This window comes from Rhinatrema bivittatum, chromosome 3 (genome assembly GCF_901001135.1).
Source record: "Rhinatrema bivittatum chromosome 3, aRhiBiv1.1, whole genome shotgun sequence".
NCBI lineage: Eukaryota > Metazoa > Chordata > Amphibia > Gymnophiona > Rhinatrematidae > Rhinatrema > Rhinatrema bivittatum.
Window position 1 is genome coordinate 99,851,159 of NC_042617.1, and position 21,177 is coordinate 99,872,335.

Consider the following 21,177-nt stretch of genomic DNA (forward strand, 5'->3'; position numbering starts at 1 on the left):
TTAATGTATGGTGGGTATGTCACTAAAGCCTTAAGCTCACTGACCCTGCAAGTGACCGCGACCAAAAACACCACCTTTCTGGTCAGGTACTTCAAGTCACAGGAGCGCAGTGGCTCGAAAGGATCCTTCATGAGCCGAGCCAACACTACACTGAGGTCCTAGAATACAGCAGGAGGCAGTAGGGGAGGCTTCAACTGTAGCAGACCTCGCATAAAATGCCCCACTATGGGTTGCAGAGATGGGTAAACCACCCACAATCTGGTGGTAGGCACTGATGACACTCATGTGTACCTTGACTGAGTTACTGCACCTTTCAGATGCTGGCTTGAAATGTATGTAATCAAGCAGTTTCGGTGTAGAGCAGCAGAACGGATCTAAGCTGCGACGCTCACATCACACAGAGAACCTCCTCCACTTCAGGTTGTAAGACTTCCTAGTGGAAGGCTTCCTGGAAGGCACCAGGACCCAAGACACATCATCAGACAGGTCAAGGGGCTACAGAATTAGCCTCCCAACATCCAGGCCGTCAGACAATGCTCTGAGGTTGGGATGGCAAAGCCTACCCTGATTCTGCGTGATGAGGTTGGGGGAAGTCCCCAGAGCGATCGGATCCTGGACAGAAAGATCCCATAGGAACAGGAACCAGATCAGCCTTGGCCAATGTGAGGCTATGAGGATCATGGTCCCCCTGTCTTACCAGAGCTTCAGGAGACTGATTCGTGTACAGAAGGCCCTTGCCTGAATGGCAGGCAAAGGCATCCGAGGCTGGTTTGTCATCCCACCTATACAGGGCGAGGTGAAGAGATCCATGTCACAGGTTCCCCAGACATGAAGATCCGTTCTGCCACTTCCTGATCCAGGGACCACTCATGGGGGGGGGGGGGGGGGGGGGGGGGGGGGGGGCGGAAGACCCAACTCAGCCAGTCCACCACCACATTGTTGTAGCAGCATGCCCTGGGACCGAGCCCACTATCTAATCTGAACTGCCTCCTGGCACAGGAGGAATGACCTCATACTCCCTGCTTGATGTACCACATTGCCACTTGGTTGCCAGTCTGGATCAGGACCGTGTTGTTGGATAGGCGATTCCTGAACACCCAAAGTGTGTAACGGATCGCTCGAAGCTCATCTGGCACTGACCTTACTGAGTAGACTGCAGAGCCCCTCTACATGGGTGCCCCAGCCCAGGGTTGACGCATCCGTGGTAAGCACAACTTGGGGAGGGGGAGACTGAAAAAGGAACCCCCTGCTCCAAATTGGCCAGGCTCTCCCACCAAGACAAAGAGGTCTGGAGAGGCGGAATAATGAAGTTGTATACTTGGAGGTCCTGGGTGGTCTACTGCCATTGAGACCACAAGGTTCATTGAGCTCTGCGGATATTTATTTATTTATTTAACAGCTTTTTTATACAGACATTAGAGGGCACATCATATCGGTTTACATCTGAACAAAAGGTGGAAAATACAAAAAACAGGGAGGGGGGAAAGGGGAGCAACAAGAGTAACAATTTGCAACAAAGGTGCTGCAGCTAGAAGGAGGCTCTATATGTGAGCCTGAAAAGTTGAAACTAAAGGGTTAAATATATTTACATATTAACATACAGGTCTATCCAGTAAAGTGCGGCTGCGTTTACCCCGCTCCTAACCCGCGTTCTACTCACTTTCCGGCCGCGTTAGCCCTTCCTGCGATCCACAACCCCCTTTATCCTACCCTTACCGCGTCCTAAAATCCCCGGGCAACCCCTTCCGCATGCGGCATGTATATTGCATGTAAACGAGCGAATTAGCTATTCCCTAGCATCCAGTAACCCGCGCCCCGACTATTGCTATTTTACCCTGCCGTTTTGCCGCCCGTTTAACCTGCTAGCTTACTGCCTACCCTTACCCCTGCGTTAGAGGCAGGGGTAAGGGTAGGCGGCAAGCTTTCCCCCAGCCCCCGCTCACCTGCTCTGGCCGCGTCCATGGATGCTGGTCTCCGGGGCAGCCCCAGTCCTCTTCCCTCCTCCCGAAGCAAAAAAAAAGCGAAAAAAAAAAGTTGCAAAAAAGTGGCAGTGTAAAGTCGCTTCGCCGCTTTACACTGCCATTCCCTTCTTCCCTCCTCCCGGAGCAAGGCTGCTTTTCGCGCCCTGCTTAGGGAGGAGGGGAGAGGAGACTGGCACGGGGGAAGCCACGATGTCCGGAGGGGGGCTGCAAAAGTAAGTCGCCGAGCATAGGATTGCCCGTCCTCTCCCCTCTCCGGACATCGTGGCTTCCCCCGTGCCAGTCCCCTCTCCCCTCCTCCCTAAGCAGGGCGCGAAAAGCAGCCTTGCTCCGGGAGGAGGGAAGAAGGGAATGGCAGTGTAAAGCGGCGAAGCGACTTACTTTTTGCAGCCCCCTCCGGACATCGGACGACCTCTCCTGCCTCCAACTGCTCGCGAAGATGGACGCCTGCACTGCCGCTGAAGACGTGACATCACATGCCGTGACGCCAAACGTCGTGATGTCACGTCTTCAGCGGCCGTGCAGGCGTCCATCTTCGCGAGCAGCTGGAGGCAGGAGAGGTCGTCCGATGTCCGGAGGGGGCTGCAAAAAGTAAGTCGCTTCGCCGCTTTACACTGCCAGTCCCTTCTTCCCTCCTCCCGGAGCAAGGCTGCTTTTCGCGCCCTGCTTCGGGAGGAGGGGAGAGGGGACTGGCAATTCCGACTTCCTAGTATCTGTCATTTCAAATGACATTTGAAATGACAGATACCAGCGTGGCCATGAAGCGTTAGGCCCGCGCACCCAGGATACTGTATAGGCGCTCTATACAGTAAAATGGGTTGCGCGGGCCTAACGCCTCACGGACGCTTCTTAGACGCAGCTTGCATTTGCAAGCTATTTACATACAGGATCGAGCGGTAGGTGAGCTGCACTGTGCGTGCGGCAACCGCGGGTGCGCCGGGCACTAACGCAGCTCTTCCTACCGCTCGTTACTGGATAGGCCTGATAGTGCTTAGGGCGCTGAGGGTTAATTGCAAGGTGAGGAGGTGAAGGTGGCAGTGGTAAAGGGAACTAGTCAGGATATGCCTGGTGGAAAAGCCAAGTTTTCAGCATTTTCCTGAATTTGTATGGGCAGGGCTCGAGGCGGAGGTTTGTCGGTAGAGAATTCCAGTGAGTGGGGCCAGCAATTGATAGGGCACGATCCCTTGTTGATGTGAGGCAGGCTTTTTTGAGGGGTGGGATGTGTAGTGTACCTTTACGGTTTGTTCTGGTTGGGCGGGAGGAGTGTGTGAATCTGAAGGGTTCGCTGAGCCAGGAGGAGTTGCTTTTGTGGATGGATTTGTGTATGATGGTGAGGGTCTTGAATAGGATGTGTGTTGGGATGGGGAGCCAGTGGAGGTCTTTTATGAGGGGGGTTATGTGGTCTGATTTGCGTGCATTCATGATTATTCTGGCGGTGGCGTTTTGTAACATTTGAATGGGTTTGACAGAAGTAGGGGAGGCCTAGGTACAGTGAGTTGCAGTAGTCCAGTTTGGAAACTAGGGTGGCTTGGATGACTGTTTTGAGGTCGTGAGTATGGAGTAGGGGTTTGAGCTTTAAGACGTTGAGCTTATAGAAGCCTTCTTTTAGGACGGAGTTGATGTGTTTTTTTAGGTTTAGGTGTGGATCAATTAGAACACCTAGGTTTCGTACTGGAAGCTGTGAGGCGAAGGTACTGGCAGCAGAGTCGTTGGGAGATGGGAGTTTGTGAGTTTGGTGGTTGTGGATGAGGAGGAGTTCAGTTTTTGAGGAATTAAGGGCAAGGTGTAAATTGGTGAGTAGGGAATTGATGGATGTGAGGCATTCCTCCCAATATTTTAGCGTGGTGGATAAGGATTCTTGTATTGGTATGATGATTTGAACATCATCTGCTTAGAGGTAGAGTTTGAGACCGAGTTCAGATAGTAACTGACAGAGTGGCAGGAGGTAAATGTTAAATAGGGTGGAGGAGAGGGAGGAGCCTTGGGGGAGACTCGTGTGGATTCTGAGTTGCCTAGTTTGACTGAGAAGTGTCTGTTAGCCAGCCAAGAGAGTAACATGGACGATTGCAGCAAGTGACCCAGAAGTGCAAGCATGTGATGGGCTGAGACCCGCCGGCTCCAGTGAACCACTCCCGCAAGGGATACCAGTGCAAGTACCTGATCACGAGGAAGATAGGCTCTGGCCTGAGCCGTTTCCAGGTGGGCGCTGATAAAGCTCAACTGAGGTGACTGGGTAAGATGGGACCTTATTTATTTATTTAGGGTTTTTATATACCGACATTCTCGATATACATATCAAATCAAGTCGGTTTCCATAGAACAAAACTGTCGCCGGTAAGGCGTTACATTAAACAATAGACAGAGTATTGAACAGATAACGTGCGGCGTTACATTGAACAATCAACTTAAAATTGAACTTATCATTGAACAAGAGAACATAAAACAATAAGTATTAAGATTTAAAAGATATATAAAAATAGACAATAAAATTTGTCAAATAACATGAATGAATGATAATGTATCGGTGGGGTATACAGGTGATAGTTATGTCTTTCAACATTGAAAACTATGGGAAAATCATGAGCTGGGGGCTGATGCTACAAGACAGGATCTTTCATAGCATAGCAAGACTGTCTAAGATTAAGGTCCAGAGGGTCCTGAGGGTCAAAGGTCGTATGAAGATTCAAAAGAGGAACTTTCAAAGCTGGTGTGTGGACTGTCCAGATTAAGGTCCTGAGGGTAAAGGATCGGTGGTGGGCTTTGTATTGTCATCAATTACCTTGGGTAATTGATGGCAAACCCCAGGGACTCCAACACCCAAATGGTCAAGTGCAGGGACAGAAGCATTCCCTCCTGGGTGGCGCTCTTGACCAACTAATCATCCAAGTAGGGAAACACCTGCACCCCCAGTCGGCGGATTTGTACACCTACTACTGCCAGACATGGCAATACCCTATACTGGAAATGCCTCTTACCCACGACGAACCGAAGATACTTCCTGTGATCGAGGAGATCTCGATATGGGAGTATGCATCTTTCAGATCAAGGGAGCAAAGCCAGTCCCTTCGTTGCAGGAGGGGAATGAGGGTGCCCAGAGAGAGACCACTTTGATCTTTTGTTAGAAACTCGTTCAAAGCTCTCAGGTCCAAAGTAGGGTGGAGTCCACCTGTTCTCTTTGGAATCAGGAAATAGCGAGAGTAGAACCCCTGCCCTTGTTGCTGCAGTGGAATGGGTTTGACTGCTCTGGCCATTACGAGGGCAGAGAGCTCCGCAAAGAGTATTTCCTGATGCGAGGCTGGACCCCAAGAGGAGCAAGAGGGAGAGTCCGAGGGGACACTCAGGAAGTTTAACCAATATCCTCGACAAACGATGGACAGAACTCACCAGTCTGATGTGACACTGGGCCAGCAGTCCACAAAGAACCGCAGCCAGCCTCCGACCAGAGGGTTTGGCATCAAGGGTATGGCCAATTGACTTATGCTCCTTCACAAGTCAAAACCCCGTAGTGGGGCTTGGCTGGGGTGCTGGTATCTGCTGCTGTTTGGAGCCCATGCGCTGAGAACAGGCATGAGAGGCAGGAGGATAATACTTCCTCTGGTGATAAAAGGACCTCCTTGGGCCCTGTCACGAAGATTTACTGGCAGAGGACAGCTGGTCCAAAGTACTGTCAGAGAGATGCTGAAGGTTTTCATGGTGATCCTTCAACTGAGCCACAGCATCCCTCATCCTGTCACCAAATAATTTCTTGCCAGTACAAGGAGGTCCGTGTGCTTCTCCTGGACTTCCAGCCAGAGATCAGAAGCTTGGAGCCAGGCCATCCTGCAGGCACCAATGCCCACTGCCACCATCTTAGCTGCAATTACAAACACATCGTTGGTGGAGCGCACCTCGTGTTTGCCACATTCCAGGCCCTGCTGAACGACCGCCAAAAAAGTGTCCTGCTGTTGGGGCAGGCGCTCAGACAATTCCTGGACCTGCTTCCAGAGGTTCTGAGAGTACTGCGTCATGTACAGCTGGTAGAAAGCAAAATAGGCAATCAACATGGTGCCCTGAAACACCTTCCTACCCAGCACATCTAGCGCCCTGTGCTCCCAACCCAGGGGGTGGGGTGGGGCGGATGCATGGGTTCAGGAATGCTTGGCCTTTTTGAGTGCAGACTATCATGACCGACTGATGTGGGAGCTGACACCTCTCAAATCCCAAGGCATGCTGTACCAAATAAACAGCATCAGCCTTCCGATTCACCGGAGTTACAGAGATGGGATGTTCCCAAATACTAAGGAGTAACTTCTTGAAGATCTCATGGATGGGAACAACCACCACATCCTTCGGGGTATCGACAAACTGGAGAACCTCCAGCTTCTCATACCTGGCATCCTCTTCTGTCAGAAGCTGAAACGGAATGGTTTCTACCATGGCCCAGACAAATCTCGAAAAGGCCAGGTCCTCAGGTGGGGACCGGTGCCACTCCTCTGGATGAATACTCTGAGGTATCATCCCCCCATGGGTCCTATGGGGAGTCTTCCTCACTAAGGTTACTCGGAGACACCAGTGGAGGGCTCCTTCCCCCGGTCCCTTGGCTTGAGCACCAAGGGTATCGAGGGCACACAAAGGAACCGTCACTGGACCAGGCAATGCCAGCCAGGGGAACCAAGGGCCTCAATGGTGCTGCGGGCTGCGAAGGCCCTTCTTCCTCCTCAGAACTAAGCACAAGGATAGCACCAGGAGGAGGTGGCGGCAATGGTGGCCGCAGGGGCATCAACGGCATCCCAGGCACCAGCAGTGGCTGCATGGGAAGAACGCTGAGGACGACATTGAGGTGCTAACACTGAGGTCTCTGGCTCCAGCACTAGTGGAAGCACCAGTGAGGCTGTCGGCTCAATGCCCTGCAGGGCTCGGACAACTGTCAGTTGTACCCTGCACTCTAAAGGACCTGGCAGAGGAATGGACAATGAAGGCTCAGTGTCCATAGGTTCACCGCGACCTCTTGGAGTTGATGCCAACACTGCATCAAGGGTTTGGATTTCGTTGACCCAAACAGTTTGTCCATTTTATCTAGGCGGGCACGCCAACCCTTGGGGTCATCTGGTCACAAAAACTACCCCCTAAACATTGTCAATGCCCCCAGGCAGAGGATACACACGAGGATCCATGAGGGACATAGTCTGAGGGGACTGGGGGCACAGAGGAAAATCCGACACCACAGAAAAACAACCCTGCAAGCGGTCGATGACCAGCAGGCCCCGAAGGAAAAGCAGCCGGGAATCGACCACAAAGAACAAAGAAACTAACCGCGCTGCCTCACTAAGCTGGGGGAAGGCAAGAGAGGCCCGGCAGGAAATCCGTCGCTGATGTGACTGGGAAAAGCTTTTCACAAAAAACAAAAAAAAAAAAAAAAGAGCATGAGCTCCACTACTGTGAGATGACAGCTCTGCAGAAAAGAGAGACTGAAGAGGGACCCCGCGTGGACGCTGGCATGCTCAGTGTGCCAAAGTTTCTAGAAACTTTGACATAAGTTTTCCATGCCGGGCTCCATCCGATGCTGTCACCCATGTGTGAGGGTTACGATCCTGCTTGTTTTAGAACACTTATTAGGACATAAGAAATTGTCATACTGGGTCAGACCAAGGTTCCATCAAGCCCAGCATCCCGTTTCCAACAGTGGTCAATCCAGGCTACAAGTACCTGGCAAGTACCCAACAATTAAGTATATTCCAGACCAGTGGTTCTCAACCTTTTTCCCATCGTGACAAACCTGACAGGCCATGCTCACATGTATGACACACTGCTCATTTCAATTCACGGCAGAAATAAAAAGTAAAGCTCCGGTAATTATTTTTACTGTTTAAAATGACAAGGAAAAGATACGTATTCTGTCTGAACAGAAATTGCATAAATAGTAAACATCCCACATCAAAAAGGAAAATTAGTTCTTACCTGTTAATTTTCGTTCCTGTAGTACCTCGGATCAGTCCAGACCATGGGTTGAGCCTCCTTTCCAGCAGGTGGAGACAGACTAAAACTGAAAAGGTGTCCTATATGAGGACAGAGCCCAACCTGTAACCCTTCAGTATAACTATTGTCAAAGCAGAAAACAACAAACCCAGAACAGGATCAAGCAAGTAACCATAAAGCTCAATTGAGCAACTGTAGAACAGAGTAAGAAATGTGGTATGACTATACGCTCTTGCATATACTTGGTACTTGAAACAAGGCTTCCGGTGTAATTGCTCAGGATTATAGCACAGAATTAGGTATCAAAATCTGTGAATCTGCAGAACAAGCTTCGACAGGACAGGAAAAGAAAATACAGACAGGGAAGGGCGTCTGGACTCATCTGTGATACTACAGGAATGAAAATTAACAGGTAAGAACTAATTTTCCTTTCCCTGTACGTACCCGGATCAGTCCAGACCATGGGATGTACCAAAGCTTCCCTATACCGGGTGGGAGCGAGACAGTCCCGCTCGAAGCACTTGCCGTCCAAAGGAACCAAAAACTGGCGCTTGCACATCCACCAGACAGTAGTGTCGAGCAAAAGTATGCAGGGACGTCCAGGTGGCGGCCCTGCAAATCTCTTGTGGAAAGACCGATTGGCTCTCTGCCCAGGAAGTAGCTTGAGAACGTAGTGGGTGAGTGAGCCTTTAAGCTCTCCGGACTTGACCGTCCTTGGCAGAGATAAGCCGAGGAAATGGCTTCCTTCAACCATCGTGCGATAGTGGTCTTAGAAGCCGGCTTGCCCCGATTGGGACCACTCCAGGAGGACAAAAAGATGGTCCGAGACCCGAAAGTCATTAGTAACCTGAAGATACCCGAGTAGAACGCGTTTGACATCCAGTTTACGAAGGTTGCCTCCAACGGTACCCGCAATCTTGTCTGGTGAAAACGCAGGAAGCTCTACCGATTGGTTGACATGGAAGGCGGACACCACCTTCGGAAGAAAAGAGGGCACCATTTTGAGAGAGACACCGGAGTCGGAGATTGGCAAAAAGGGTTCCCGACAGGACAATGCTTGAATCTCAGAGACCCGCTGAGCGGAGGCGATCGAAACAAGGAAAACAGTAGCTCGACGGAGAGGTTTGAACGGAGCAGAACACAGGGCCCGGAGGACCAGATTGAGACTCCACGAAGGACAAGTATTGCAAGCGGGCAGACACAGGTGTTTGACTCCCCTCAAGAACCGAACTACGTCTGGGTGAGCCGGTAAAGGATGACCATCGACCCATCCGAGAAGAGAGAGCCAAGAGCAGAAACTTGTATGCGGAGAGAACTGAAGGAGAGGCCCTTGGAGAGACCCTTCTGCAGAAAAAGAACTACTGAGACCGGGGCGGAGCGAGCTGAGACACCCGACTCCTCACAGACAGTCTCGAAGACCTTCCACATGTGCACGTAGGCTAGAGAAGTAGACTGCTTTCAGGCTCGAAGCAAGGTGGAGATGACCTCTTTCTTGTAGCCCTCAAGCCTCAGACACTGCTGTTCAAAAGCCAGGCCGCTAGACAAAAGCGATCGGCCTGGTCAAAATATACGGGCCCCTGTCGCAGTAGACGAGGAAGATGGCCCAGCCGCAGAGGTCCGTCTGTCGCCAGGTTGACAAGATCTGTGAACCATGGCCTGCGAGGCCACTCGGGTGCTACCAGGACCACTGGTCCCCTGTGGAGTTCTATTCTCCTGAGAATCTTTCCCACTAGGGGCCACGGAGAAAACACGTACAGAAGGACGTCTGCAGGCCAGGGAAGAGCCAGAGTATCCACTCCCTCCGAGCTGTGGTCCCTCCAATGGCTGAAGAACTGATCGGCCTTGGCATTGTGCATGGTCGCCATTAAGTCCAGGTGGGGCTGACCCCACCTTCTGACGATCAGATCCATGGCTGCTTACTAGAGTTCCCACTCTCCCGGATCGAACGATTGGCGACTGAGAAAATCCACTTGAACATTTTCCTTGCCCGCAATGTGAGAGGCCACCAGGCAATCCAAGTGTCGTTCCGCCCAGTCAAAGAGACCGCTGGCTTCCAGGGCTACCAGGTGACTGCGGGTGCCCCCCTAACGATTGATGTGCGACACGGTGGTGTTGTCGGATAGCACTCTCACCGCTTTGCCGCGTATGAGGGGCAAGAACTCCTGCAGAGCCAGGTGCACCGCCCTGGCCTCCAGCCGATTGATGTGCCAGCGAGACTGAATGGGGGACCATATCCCCTGAGTGGACCGGGACAGGCAGATCGAGCAAGGCGAGGAACTCTCCGGAGCGAACCGCCGCGATGACCGCTCATAGGGTTTCCATGCGAAAACACGGGATTTTGAGGGCTTTGTTGACCTGTTTGATGTCCAGGATTGGCCGAAAAGCCCCATCCTTCTTGGGAACGACAAAGTAGATGGAATACTGGCCTGCGCCAAGCTCTCTTTCCGGGACCGGGACAAAGGCGCCCAGGCTCAGTAGTCTGGCGATGGTTTGCTCCACCGCTTCTTGTTTGGAGCGCCCACAAGGGGAGAATAGGAAGAGATCCGGTAGATCACGGACAAGCTTGAAGGCGTACCCGTCTCGTACAATGTCTAGGACCCACTGGTCCGACGTGATCTTGACCCATTCCTCGAAAAAAAGGGAGAGGTTACCGCCCAGAAATGGGATCGAGGAATGGGCAGGCTGACCTTCATTGAGTGGCAGGCTTAGGGGTGGTGTGTGCGGGCTGGCCCTCGCAAAAGGGCCAACGTCCACGAAAGGGCTGCGACCAAGACTGAGACCGAGAAGAATAACCCCTTGTGGCACCACCCCGTCCGCGTGAGGTATACCGTCTCTGTCCCCGGAATCGAAGACGGGAGGGTGAGGAGTGTGCTGGTCTCGGACGATCCTCCGGGAACTTATGGACCTTACTGTCCCCCAAGGAATCCATAAGCTTTTCCAGGTCCTCCCCAAACAGCAACTTATCTTTGAAGGGCAGCGAGCCCAACTGTGCTTCGGAGGACGGGTCAGCCGACCAATTGCGAAGCCAAAGGAGTTGCCTCGCAGACACTGCCAAGGCTATTGTTTTTGCCTGGACGCGGAGGAGGTCGTAGAGCGCATCAGCCCCATAGGCGATGACGGCTTCTAAACGCTCCACTTGCTCCGCCTCTGCCGGCGGAAGATCCTGGGCCCCGAGTAGCTGTTGGGTCTATCCAAGACCTGCCCGCAACATGAGACTGCTGCAGGCAGTCGCGTGGACCCCCAGGGCCAGGACCTCGAAAATGCGTTTCATGCGCGCTTCAAGCTTGCGGTCCTGCCCATCCTTCAGGGCAGTCGATCCCTCTACCGTAATGGTAGTGTGTTTGGTGACTGCAGAGATGTAGGAATCCACAGAGGGATTTCTCAAGATTTCCAAACCGTCTTCCGGGAGGGGGTATAGCTTGTCCATAGCGCGCCCCACCCGGAGTCCCACTTCAGGAGCCTCCCATTCCCACAGGAGCAATAGCTTGTGCATGGGATGAAATGGAAGAGAGCTTGCTGGAGCCCTGAGTCCCGCCAAGACCGGGTCCATATTTTTAGGCAAGGAGTCCGTGAGGGTATCCACAGAGGCCCCCTCCAACCCCAATTCCTGGAGGACAAAAGGGATGAGGGGCTCCAACTCCTCCCTTTGGAACATGTGGAGGGCCCTAGGGTCGTCCCCTTCCAGGGGAGGGAGGATAGCTGTGGAATCAGAAAGGAGGCCGGGGTCCGGGAGGACTGGGTCCACCGGGGGATAAAGAGGGGGTGGGGGCACACCCGGGACCACCTGCACCCGAAGGGACCCTTGGGGTTCCGCAGCCGGGCCACAAGTCAATGGCACGGAGCGAGGAATTTTTGCCGGGGAGAGGGAGTCAGTGGGGGCTTCCCCCTCCTCCTGCAGGCTAGCTAGGTAGGACTTATGCATAAGCAAAACAAATTCCGGAGAAAAACGGGTCCTGGAACTCCCGGGGGGGGGGGGGGGGTAGCTCCAAAAAATTCGGCTCCCCAGACCCAGGCAGTTCCGAAACGGGAGCTGCCGAAAAATCCAAGATGGCCGCCGTTCCCGGGCTTTGCTGACCCGGGAACGGCCTGGCCATGCGTTGGGGATTTGATCCCCAGGCTAAATTTGCCTGCCCAGCTGAGGAGGGGCCTTCCCCACCCGCAGGCAGAGCCAAGTCCCTCCCACGAAAAACGCGAAGAGGGCAGCCCACAAGCAAGGCAGGCTGCCGGCATTGAAGGAGCAGCACTGAGAAGAAAAAACGTCTAAAAATAAAAATGATTGGCAGCCCGCCGGCAGGAGTGAAGCAGGGGAGGAACCTGCTGACTCCTGCCTGTCTGGCTGCCGGTTCGAGCCCCCTGAACACAAAAAATTAAAATTATAAAAAATAATTTACAAGTGCTGGAAAAGTTAACTATTTAACTTTTAAAACTTTTTTTTTTTTTTTTTTTTTACTGAGCACAGCACTAGGGCTCTAAGCCCCCTCGGCAGCCAGAGGAGGGGGAGACAAGAACTGGACCACCAGTCTCGGTCCCCACACCGGGAAGCACAGACAGACTCAGGCTATGCAGCGCACAAGGGGCTAAGCCCCCCTGAGTCCGGCAAGAGCTAGGAGACGACACAGTCTCCTGTACAAGAAAAAGAATCCTAACGGATCCAGTTTATTATTTCTATGAGAAGAAAGAACAGCTAAGATTAAGTACTTGCTTGATCAAAAAAAGAGAAGGATAGCTGGCTAAGAAGCCGAATCAGGAGACCGAAGGGTTAGCGGATCCACCTGCTGGGAGACAGACAAATACTGAAGGGTTACAGGATGGGCTCTGTCCTCATATAGGACACCTTTTCAGTTTTAGTCTGTCTCCAACTGCTGGAAAGGAGGCTCAACCCACAGTCTGGACTGATCCGGGTACGTACAGGGAACAGCACCAATTTCCAGCACTTAACAGTAACCACCTTACCTAAGAAAAGGCAACACTGAAAATAATACACCAGGCCTTAAGACACCAATACATCTCCTATTAGGAAAACAGACCAAGTCAGGCTTCTATAGAGCCCTACACAGAAACTACACGCCAGCAGAAAACCTCACCTAAATCACATGTGCTGACCGTCACCTAACAAGGAATAAAGAGACCAAAACGCACAACTAGAAGCCTGCAGAAAAAACTGAATTGGAAACTGCAACAAGCCAGAGTCTCTGTATGCAGTATAATAAATTGAGTGGCAGGCTTAGGGGTGGTGTGTGCGGGCTGGCCCTCAGCACGGGCATCACCCATCCTTATAAAACAAATCAATAAATATAAAATCAGTAGCAGTAAAACCATACTAACAAAAAGAACAGATTATTTCGAAACAGCTGATTAGTGGAATATCCAATAATTAAAAACTCATAAAAAATTTCTAGATACCAATAAAATATTTCAAAATAGCAGACACAAAGACCCAGTAATGAAAAATAAGGATACAAATTTTTTTTTCCATTGCATACCTGGGAATGTTTGATATCCAGGTCTCCTGAGATTGTTTTGAATTAGCAGGAGGAGGGGTGGTTTGCTTGGAACTTTCTCCTCTCTCTCAGTCACATACCAGCGCTCTCTCTCACACTGGCGCTCAATTGCACACCTATACACATATGCTCTCAGTCACTCACATATACACATGCTTTTTCTCTCACTAATACAGGCTCTTAATTACACACATGCTGTCTATCTTTTCATGCTTACACACACAGGCTTTCAATCACACACAAACATGCTGTCTTTTTCCCTCACACACAGACTCTCAATCACATGTTTACAAACATGCTCTCACCTCAGCTAGCTCTCAATCACACACAGACACACATGCTCTCTCTCTTACTTATACACACAGGATCTTAATCATACACACATACTCTTTCACACAAACAGGTTTTCAATCGTAAACTTATATTCATGCTCTCTCTCTCACAGGCAGGCTCTCAATCATTCACATACATGCTAACACACATACACACACAGGATCTCAAACACACATACACACACAGGATCTCAAACACACATGCTTGCTCATTCACTCTCTCTCCCTCCCCGGAACTAGTGGCAGCAGCATCCTCCTCCCAACCCTAACCTCCCATCGGCCGCGGGGGTTGACGTTCTTCATTTTTCTCCGAGCCTCGCTGCTCATCCCTCAGGCCGCGCCTCTCTTCTGTTCTTCGGGCCAATGCTGCCCACACTAGCATGGTCTCTTCTTCCCACGCACGCACCCACTGCTCACCACTTCCGGGCCGCGGGGGGAGGGGGGGGGCAGGAAGAAGAGACCATGCTGGTGCCGTTGACTCCAGCTGTTCTGCCATGTTCCGCCCGGGCTGACAGCATTTTAAGCCCGGGCGGAGGAGGACTGGGGAGCAGCTGGGTCAGCGGGGGACCGGGAAGTGTGGTGGCGACACACCGGTAGAGAACCACTGTTCCAGACTACTGATGCTAGTAATAGCAGTGGCTATTTTCTAAGTCAGCTTGATTAATAGCAGGTAATGGACTTCTCCTCCAAGAACTTGTCCAAACCTTTTTTTAAACACAGCTACACTAACTGTACTAACCACATCCTCTGGCAACAAATTCCAGAGTTTAATTGTGTGACTAGTGAAAAAGAATTTTCTCAGATTAGTTTTAAATGTGCTACTTGCTAACTTCCTGGAGTGCCCCCTAGTCCTTCTATTATCTGAAAGAGTAAATGACAGTCATATTTACCAGTTCTAGACCTCTCATGATTTTAAAAACCTCTATCATATCCCTCTTCAGCCATCTCTTCCCCAAGCTGAACAGCCCTGACCTCTTTAGTCTTTCCTCATAGGGGAGCTGTTCCATCCCCTTTATTATTTTGGTTGCTCTTCTCTGTACCTTCTCCATCGCAACTATATCTTTCTTGAGATGCAGTGACCAGAATTGTACACAGTACTCAAGGTGTGGTCTCACCATGGAGTGATACTGAGGCATTATGACATCCTCCGTTTTATTCACCATTCCCTTCCTAATAATTCCTAACATTGCTTTTTTGACTGCCAAGGCACATTGAGCCGATGATTTCAAAGTATTATCCACTATGACGCCTAGTTCTCTTTCCTGGGTGATAGCTCCTAATATGGATCCTAACCGTGTAACTACAGCATGGGTTATTTTTCCCTATATGCATCACCTTGCATTTATCCACATAATATTTCTTCTGCCTTTTGGATGCCCAATTTTCCAGTCTCTCAAAGTCCTCTTGCAATTTATCATAATCCGCTTGTGGTTTAACTACTATGAATAATTTTGTATCATCTGCAAATTGGATTACCTCACTCGTATTCCTTTCCAGATCATTTATAAATATATTTAAAAGCACAAGTCTTAGTATAGATCCCTGAGGCACTCCACTGTATACCCATTTTTCACTGAGAAAATTGTCCATTTAATCCTACTCAGTTTCCTGTCTTAACTAATTTGTAATCCATGAAAGGACATCGTATTCTCAGTTAACATCAAATTAAATTCCCCAAAATGCTTGTATATTATTTACCACAAACCATTCTGGCTTAAATAGATTTGTTAGCTCGCAATCTGTTTATAAAGAGGAACAACTGTATAGTAAATCTGTATAATGCTTCCAAAGTGACACACAATGAGTTACTTTGTGGGAAATACGTTAAGATCTTTCACATGCTCCTGAACCCCTCACTACTCCTCCTCCTCCTGTCTCCTTATAAACTTTAGCCCTCAACCATGGAATAACTTATAGAAATCCTTCATCTATCCCTTTTAAGAGAAATACCCCACCATCACCTCCTGCTTTCTCATCAATTCCTCCCCCATTCTGAATTCTAGTTTTCTCTCCTGCTTTTGACGACTTGTCTACTTCTGAACCTTCATCTATTTCCATAATCCATCTTTTGGTACACGTGGTATTTAAAAAGGATCAAACTACGAAGCAAAAAACGTAGAAAATATTTTGCCTTCACTTTAGGCCACTCAGGTGTTTTCATGATTTCTGGATGTTTCGTATGCAAACGTTTGCAGGATAATATTCAAAAGCTTTTATGGAGTAAATGTGCTACCCATGAAAAAGTATGGTTTGAATATCACACTTCCTTACTGCAGGTAAAAGCACATGTGTGCTTATTGTGCGGCAGTGACCAAGAAAGCAAATAGAATGCTAGGAATTATTAGGAAAGGAATTGAGAAACAAAAACCAGAATATCATAATGCCTCTGTATTGTGGCATGCTGCAACCGCATCCTGAATATTGTGTGTAGTTCTGGTCACTGCATCTCAAAAAAGATAAAGCAGAATTAGAAAAGGCACAGAGAAGGGCAACCAAAATGGAAAAAGGGATGGATCAATTCCCCTATGAGGAAAGACTAAAGAGGTTAGGTCTTTTTAGCTTGGAATGCAAATTGGTTGTTTACTCTTCAAAAGTACAAAGACTAGGGGACATTCAATGAAGTTACGTGATACATTTATGATAAACAGCAGAAAATATCTTTTTTACTCACCACATCATTAAACTTTGGAATTCACTGTTGGAGGATGCGAAGAAAGCTATTAGTGCAGCCGAGTTTAAAAAAAGGTTTGGATAAGTTCCTGGAGGAAAAGTCCATAAACCATTATTTAAGGTGGCGTTGGAGAAACCCACTTCTTATCCCTGGGATAAGCAACATGGTATCTCTCTACCCCTTGGTATCCTGTCAGGTACTTTTGATCTGGATTGGCCTCTATTGTAAACAGGATACTGGGCTTGATGGACCTTTGGTCTGAACCAGTATAGTGAATGTTAGGTTCTTATGTTTCACAACATGCATACTTTTACTGATATAAAAAGTGGATGGAGTAAGGACAGGGGAGGGAAAATATATGCAGGAATTAAAGTTTTGCAAATGTTGCCTCCAAAAAGTATTCTTCTTCTACATTTTATAGATTTTAAACAGCAATATAATCTATATCAGCAGTTCTCAACCAGAAATGTGTGTATCCCTGGGAGTACACAGCCAGTCTACTACTTCTGCACAAGGGCGGGAAGCCTGATTGTAGGACACTGAAGGAAGAGACAACCTTGTTGCTTTTGGTGATCCATACTCCTACCTAAATGCACTATAAACTATTTGTGCTCTTTGTGGAAAGAAGTAAGATGGCTAGAGAAATATCCCCCTTGTAATATTCATCCCCACCATCTCCCTAAAATGAACAATATAACTTAGGCTGTTAGATACACCTTCTCTCCCGCTTCGGCGTCCTCATTTCTCATTAAACTTCAAACAGGTTTCAATTTGTCAGGTAGCAACAAAGTACAGCAAGAAAGAAGCCCTCCTGCTACCTCAACTTTGCCGTACTGTTGTCACCGCCCACTAGTCTTGGGTTCAATTCAACAAAAACAGCATCTGACATGTAAGCTCGTTATTTGGAAGTTAATTAGCCCAACTGTATTACTAGTGCGGACAACCAAACATATATAGAGCAAAAACAATACAGGACAATAAAACTTGAATCTAATTACATATGATATCCTACAACCTTTGTTTACCTTCAATTCATCCAGTGTTGTTTCATTTCTATTACAAAGAACCAAACTGCAAACTGCTGTGTTATTGGGGACCAAGTGCAAGAACTGTTTGGAAGCATAATTCACACCAAGTACATCCTTCAGATCACCGTAGCATGCAGAAGACACAGGATGTAGGGAAGCGATGGGTTCTGCACCTACCGGTATGACATAAAATGGTTAGAAATGCAGTTATGCCCTTAATAACTGCACATTAGCTATGTTTCATGCAGGAACATACTGTAATCATATAGGGACCCACTTTTATATATTACAATAAATATCCAAATTCTAACATATTGACCTATACAATATAATCAAAACATCTATAATTTGAATATACTTTTTCATATAAAATACCATAAACAATAACTTATTTCATTGAAACACAGAAATGACAGTAGAAAAGGACCAAATGGTCCATCCAGTCTGTCCAGCAAGCTTGTGGTAGCATCAAAAGTATCAGGCTTATTGGTTAAGGGTAGTAACAGCTGCATCAACAAGTTACCCCCTCCTTATTTGTTTTCCCAGACCTTAAAATCTAGTGTCCTTGTTGGTTGCTGTCTGAGTCTGATTCCCTTCCTTCCCCTCCCCACCATTAAAGCAAAGAGTAATATTGGAGCTGAGAGCAATATTGGAGTTGTATCACAGCATTAAGGCTTATAGGTTAAGGGTAGTAACCGCCATACAGCAAGTTACCCCCATGCACTTCCTTCTTCATTTCCATCCTTTAGCCCTTAGGGATCCACAGTGTTTATCCCATGCCCCTTTGAAATCTCACCTCTTCCGGAAGAGCATTCCAGGCATCCATCACCCTATCCATGAAGAAATATTACCTGACGATGGTTCTGAGTCTTCCTTCTTGGAGTTTCATTTCGTGACCCCTAGTTTGTTTATTTATTTAACAGTTTTTCTATACCGACATTAAAATACACATCATATCGGTTTATATTATAACAGCAGGTAGAAAATACATAGAACGGGGAGGTGGGAGTGGATAACCAGCAAAAACAAGAGTTAGAAAGGGCTCTAACTGGGAGCCCGAGGCAATAGTTAAAAAATGAGGGGGGGGGGGGGGCGCGTAATAGGGGAGCTATTTACACAGACTGGGGTGGAGGGGTATAATTGGGAAGCTATTTACAAAGAGTGGGGTGGAAGGAAGGTGGGGCAATTATTTACAGGGGACGCAGGGTGAAGGAAGATTGTAGCAAAGTTTTACTAATTAGTTCTACTAATTTCTTTCCAATGGAGGTTTGTTGATTGTATATCATTAAAACCTTTCAGGTATCTGAAGGTCTGTATCATATCTTCCCTGCACCTCCTCTCCTCCAGGCCCTTCAACCTCTCCTTGTAAGTCATTTGATGGAGAATACCCACCATTTTTGTCACCCTTCTCTGGACAGCCTCCATCCTGTCTGTCCCTTTTGAGATATGATCTCCAGAACTTAACACAATACTACAGGTGAAGCCTCACCAAGGGCTTGTACAAGGGAATTATCACCTTCGTTTATTACTGGTTATTCCTCTCTATGCAGCCCAGCATTCTTCTGGCTTTAGCTACTGCCTTGTCCACACGCACACACATCTATACACACTAAAATAAAAGATCTAACTCATCAACAACCAACATAAAACTGGTAATAACTGTGTCCAATAAGTAGAAAACAAAATTACTTTTATTACAACCCTTCAAAAAAATCCCAACAAGGCCCTCTTGTTTTGCCACAGAAATGGCTTCTTCAGGGGAAAGTCTAAACCTAATTATATAATTTTTGTGGGACACAATATGCGTGATTGGAATGTATTAAAAATGGAACATGAATATCTCTATTTTATGACCATCAATATACACACAATGCTAACATTTTTTAAATAAATTGCCATGCAATATAATTGCAAGAGAATCATTCAACTACGAATCTCTCTTTAGACAATGTAAATCACAATGGTCACATAAGAATATAACACAAAATAAATGTTAAAAGCAATAACAAGAACATTTTGTAGACTTCTGGTACAAGTTGTTTTGCATAATATACTGCTGGACAATTGTAGGAATTGGTACTGGGTGTTCTGTGTTCTTCCTTATGTTTTCAGAGTTGTGGGGCTCTCAAGGGTTTAGCTCTGCCCCTGTTATTGTTTAATAGTTATTTAAAACATTTAGCTGAAGTTATTAAATATTTTTGGCATTCACTTTTGTTTGTATGTAGCTATCATCCAGTTCTATATTTCACTGAACTGTGACACCACTGCATCTATAATTCTACTAAACCAATGACAAGAGGAGACATGGAAACAGATGATTACAAAAACAAAACAAAAAAAAACAACCCAAAAAACACACACACACACACAAAACAAACCACAACCCTTTTTATTAATTTTAAAACATTTGTTTCTTGCCTTTCCTACTTTCAGGTGGGTAACAAATTATTAAATCCCTCTATCAACAGGTGCTGTATGTGGTTAAGGTTTCCCCTCAATATCTGGATCTACTACTTATTTTTGAAGGAATTGAATGACATAAAAGAGACCAGGTTTGGAGTTTGGGTGTTGCAGTATATTCTAGACTAAATACGGAGGCACATATATGCTTAAAAAAAAAAAAAAAAAGGCTAGTGCAGTTTTACCAGAGGTAGGTCTTGTCAGATGAATCTGATCAATTTGTTTGAAGGGTGATGAAAGAGCCAAATAACTAAAAACCTAATTATCCAGTTAAGAAATGCTAACTCCCCCCAAAATAAAAGAAAGTGAAAGGAGCCTGTGGCGATTCTTATTCTTCCCTCCAGCAAATTTCAAATCTGCCCTATCTGTCCTTGTACCACCTACTTGGAAAACCGTCCAAAATAAGATAAAACTATGGCTGGTCACAGGTCGGGCCCAGTCCCCCTACCCTTTCCAGTTTATTATCCTTTTTTAAAAATGGGCAGCACTGTGATTCTCCCAACCACATATGTATATTTTCAATATGCCAGGTGACATGTCCCCACCCTGTAGATCCCACCCATCCACCCCAATTAAAAAAACCCAAAAACAAAACAAACCCCCCCAAACCCACAACTCTCCCGGAAGCAAGGAAGAGCTTACCCATCCCAGCATGGCTTGGGGGGGGGGGGGGGGGGGGAAGCAAGGCCAGCTATGAAATTTGCTGGAGGGAAGGGTGAGAATCGCCAGCAGATCCCTTCCATTTGCTAGGTTGAGAGAACATTGCACAAATCTCAGCTTTGGATGAATTTCCTCACTCAGAGGGTCATCAAATCTTCACTAGAGAGCACTGTTCTGTTCGTACGTCTCACTTTGAATGTCAAAGTGGCCCCTGACCCCTACACTAATCCCTAAACCTCACCTCGAGTTACTAGGTGGGCCTCCCATAGGGATATAAATACCTATCTAGTGTGAGGGCATTATGGCTAGTCAGTCTCTCTCTCCCCCCCCCCCCCCCCAGTGGCCCTGGTAGTAAACATGGTCCCTCCAGTGGTTGTATGTAGGAAATACCACGTTCTGGCACTTATCTCAAAGTGTGAAAACGGTAACGCAATTTGTGGTAACTTAGCTCTTCGCATAGGTATTATTGTGATAAACTGCCTATTACCATAAAACATGCCCCTTTTTCTATCACATGCGGTATTTAGTGCATTTTGATAAATTCAGGCCCTGGTTGGATATACTCAACATTCGGTTAAGTCAGCTAGGTAA

The 21,177-nt window shown here is 47.8% G+C and overlaps 1 protein-coding gene across 8 annotated transcripts in view; it reads right to left on the reverse strand.

The window, feature by feature from the left end:
- MKKS (McKusick-Kaufman syndrome) overlaps nucleotides 1-21,177 on the reverse strand; it is an 85,182-nt gene that overhangs the window by 12,153 nt on the left and 51,852 nt on the right. For all 8 annotated transcript variants that reach the window (XM_029593526.1, XM_029593525.1, XM_029593531.1 and 5 more), the window contains one exon: nucleotides 17,464-17,639. In XM_029593526.1, the coding sequence (XP_029449386.1) occupies nucleotides 17,464-17,639 (176 nt within the window). The remainder of the gene's footprint in view (nucleotides 1-17,463; nucleotides 17,640-21,177) is intronic.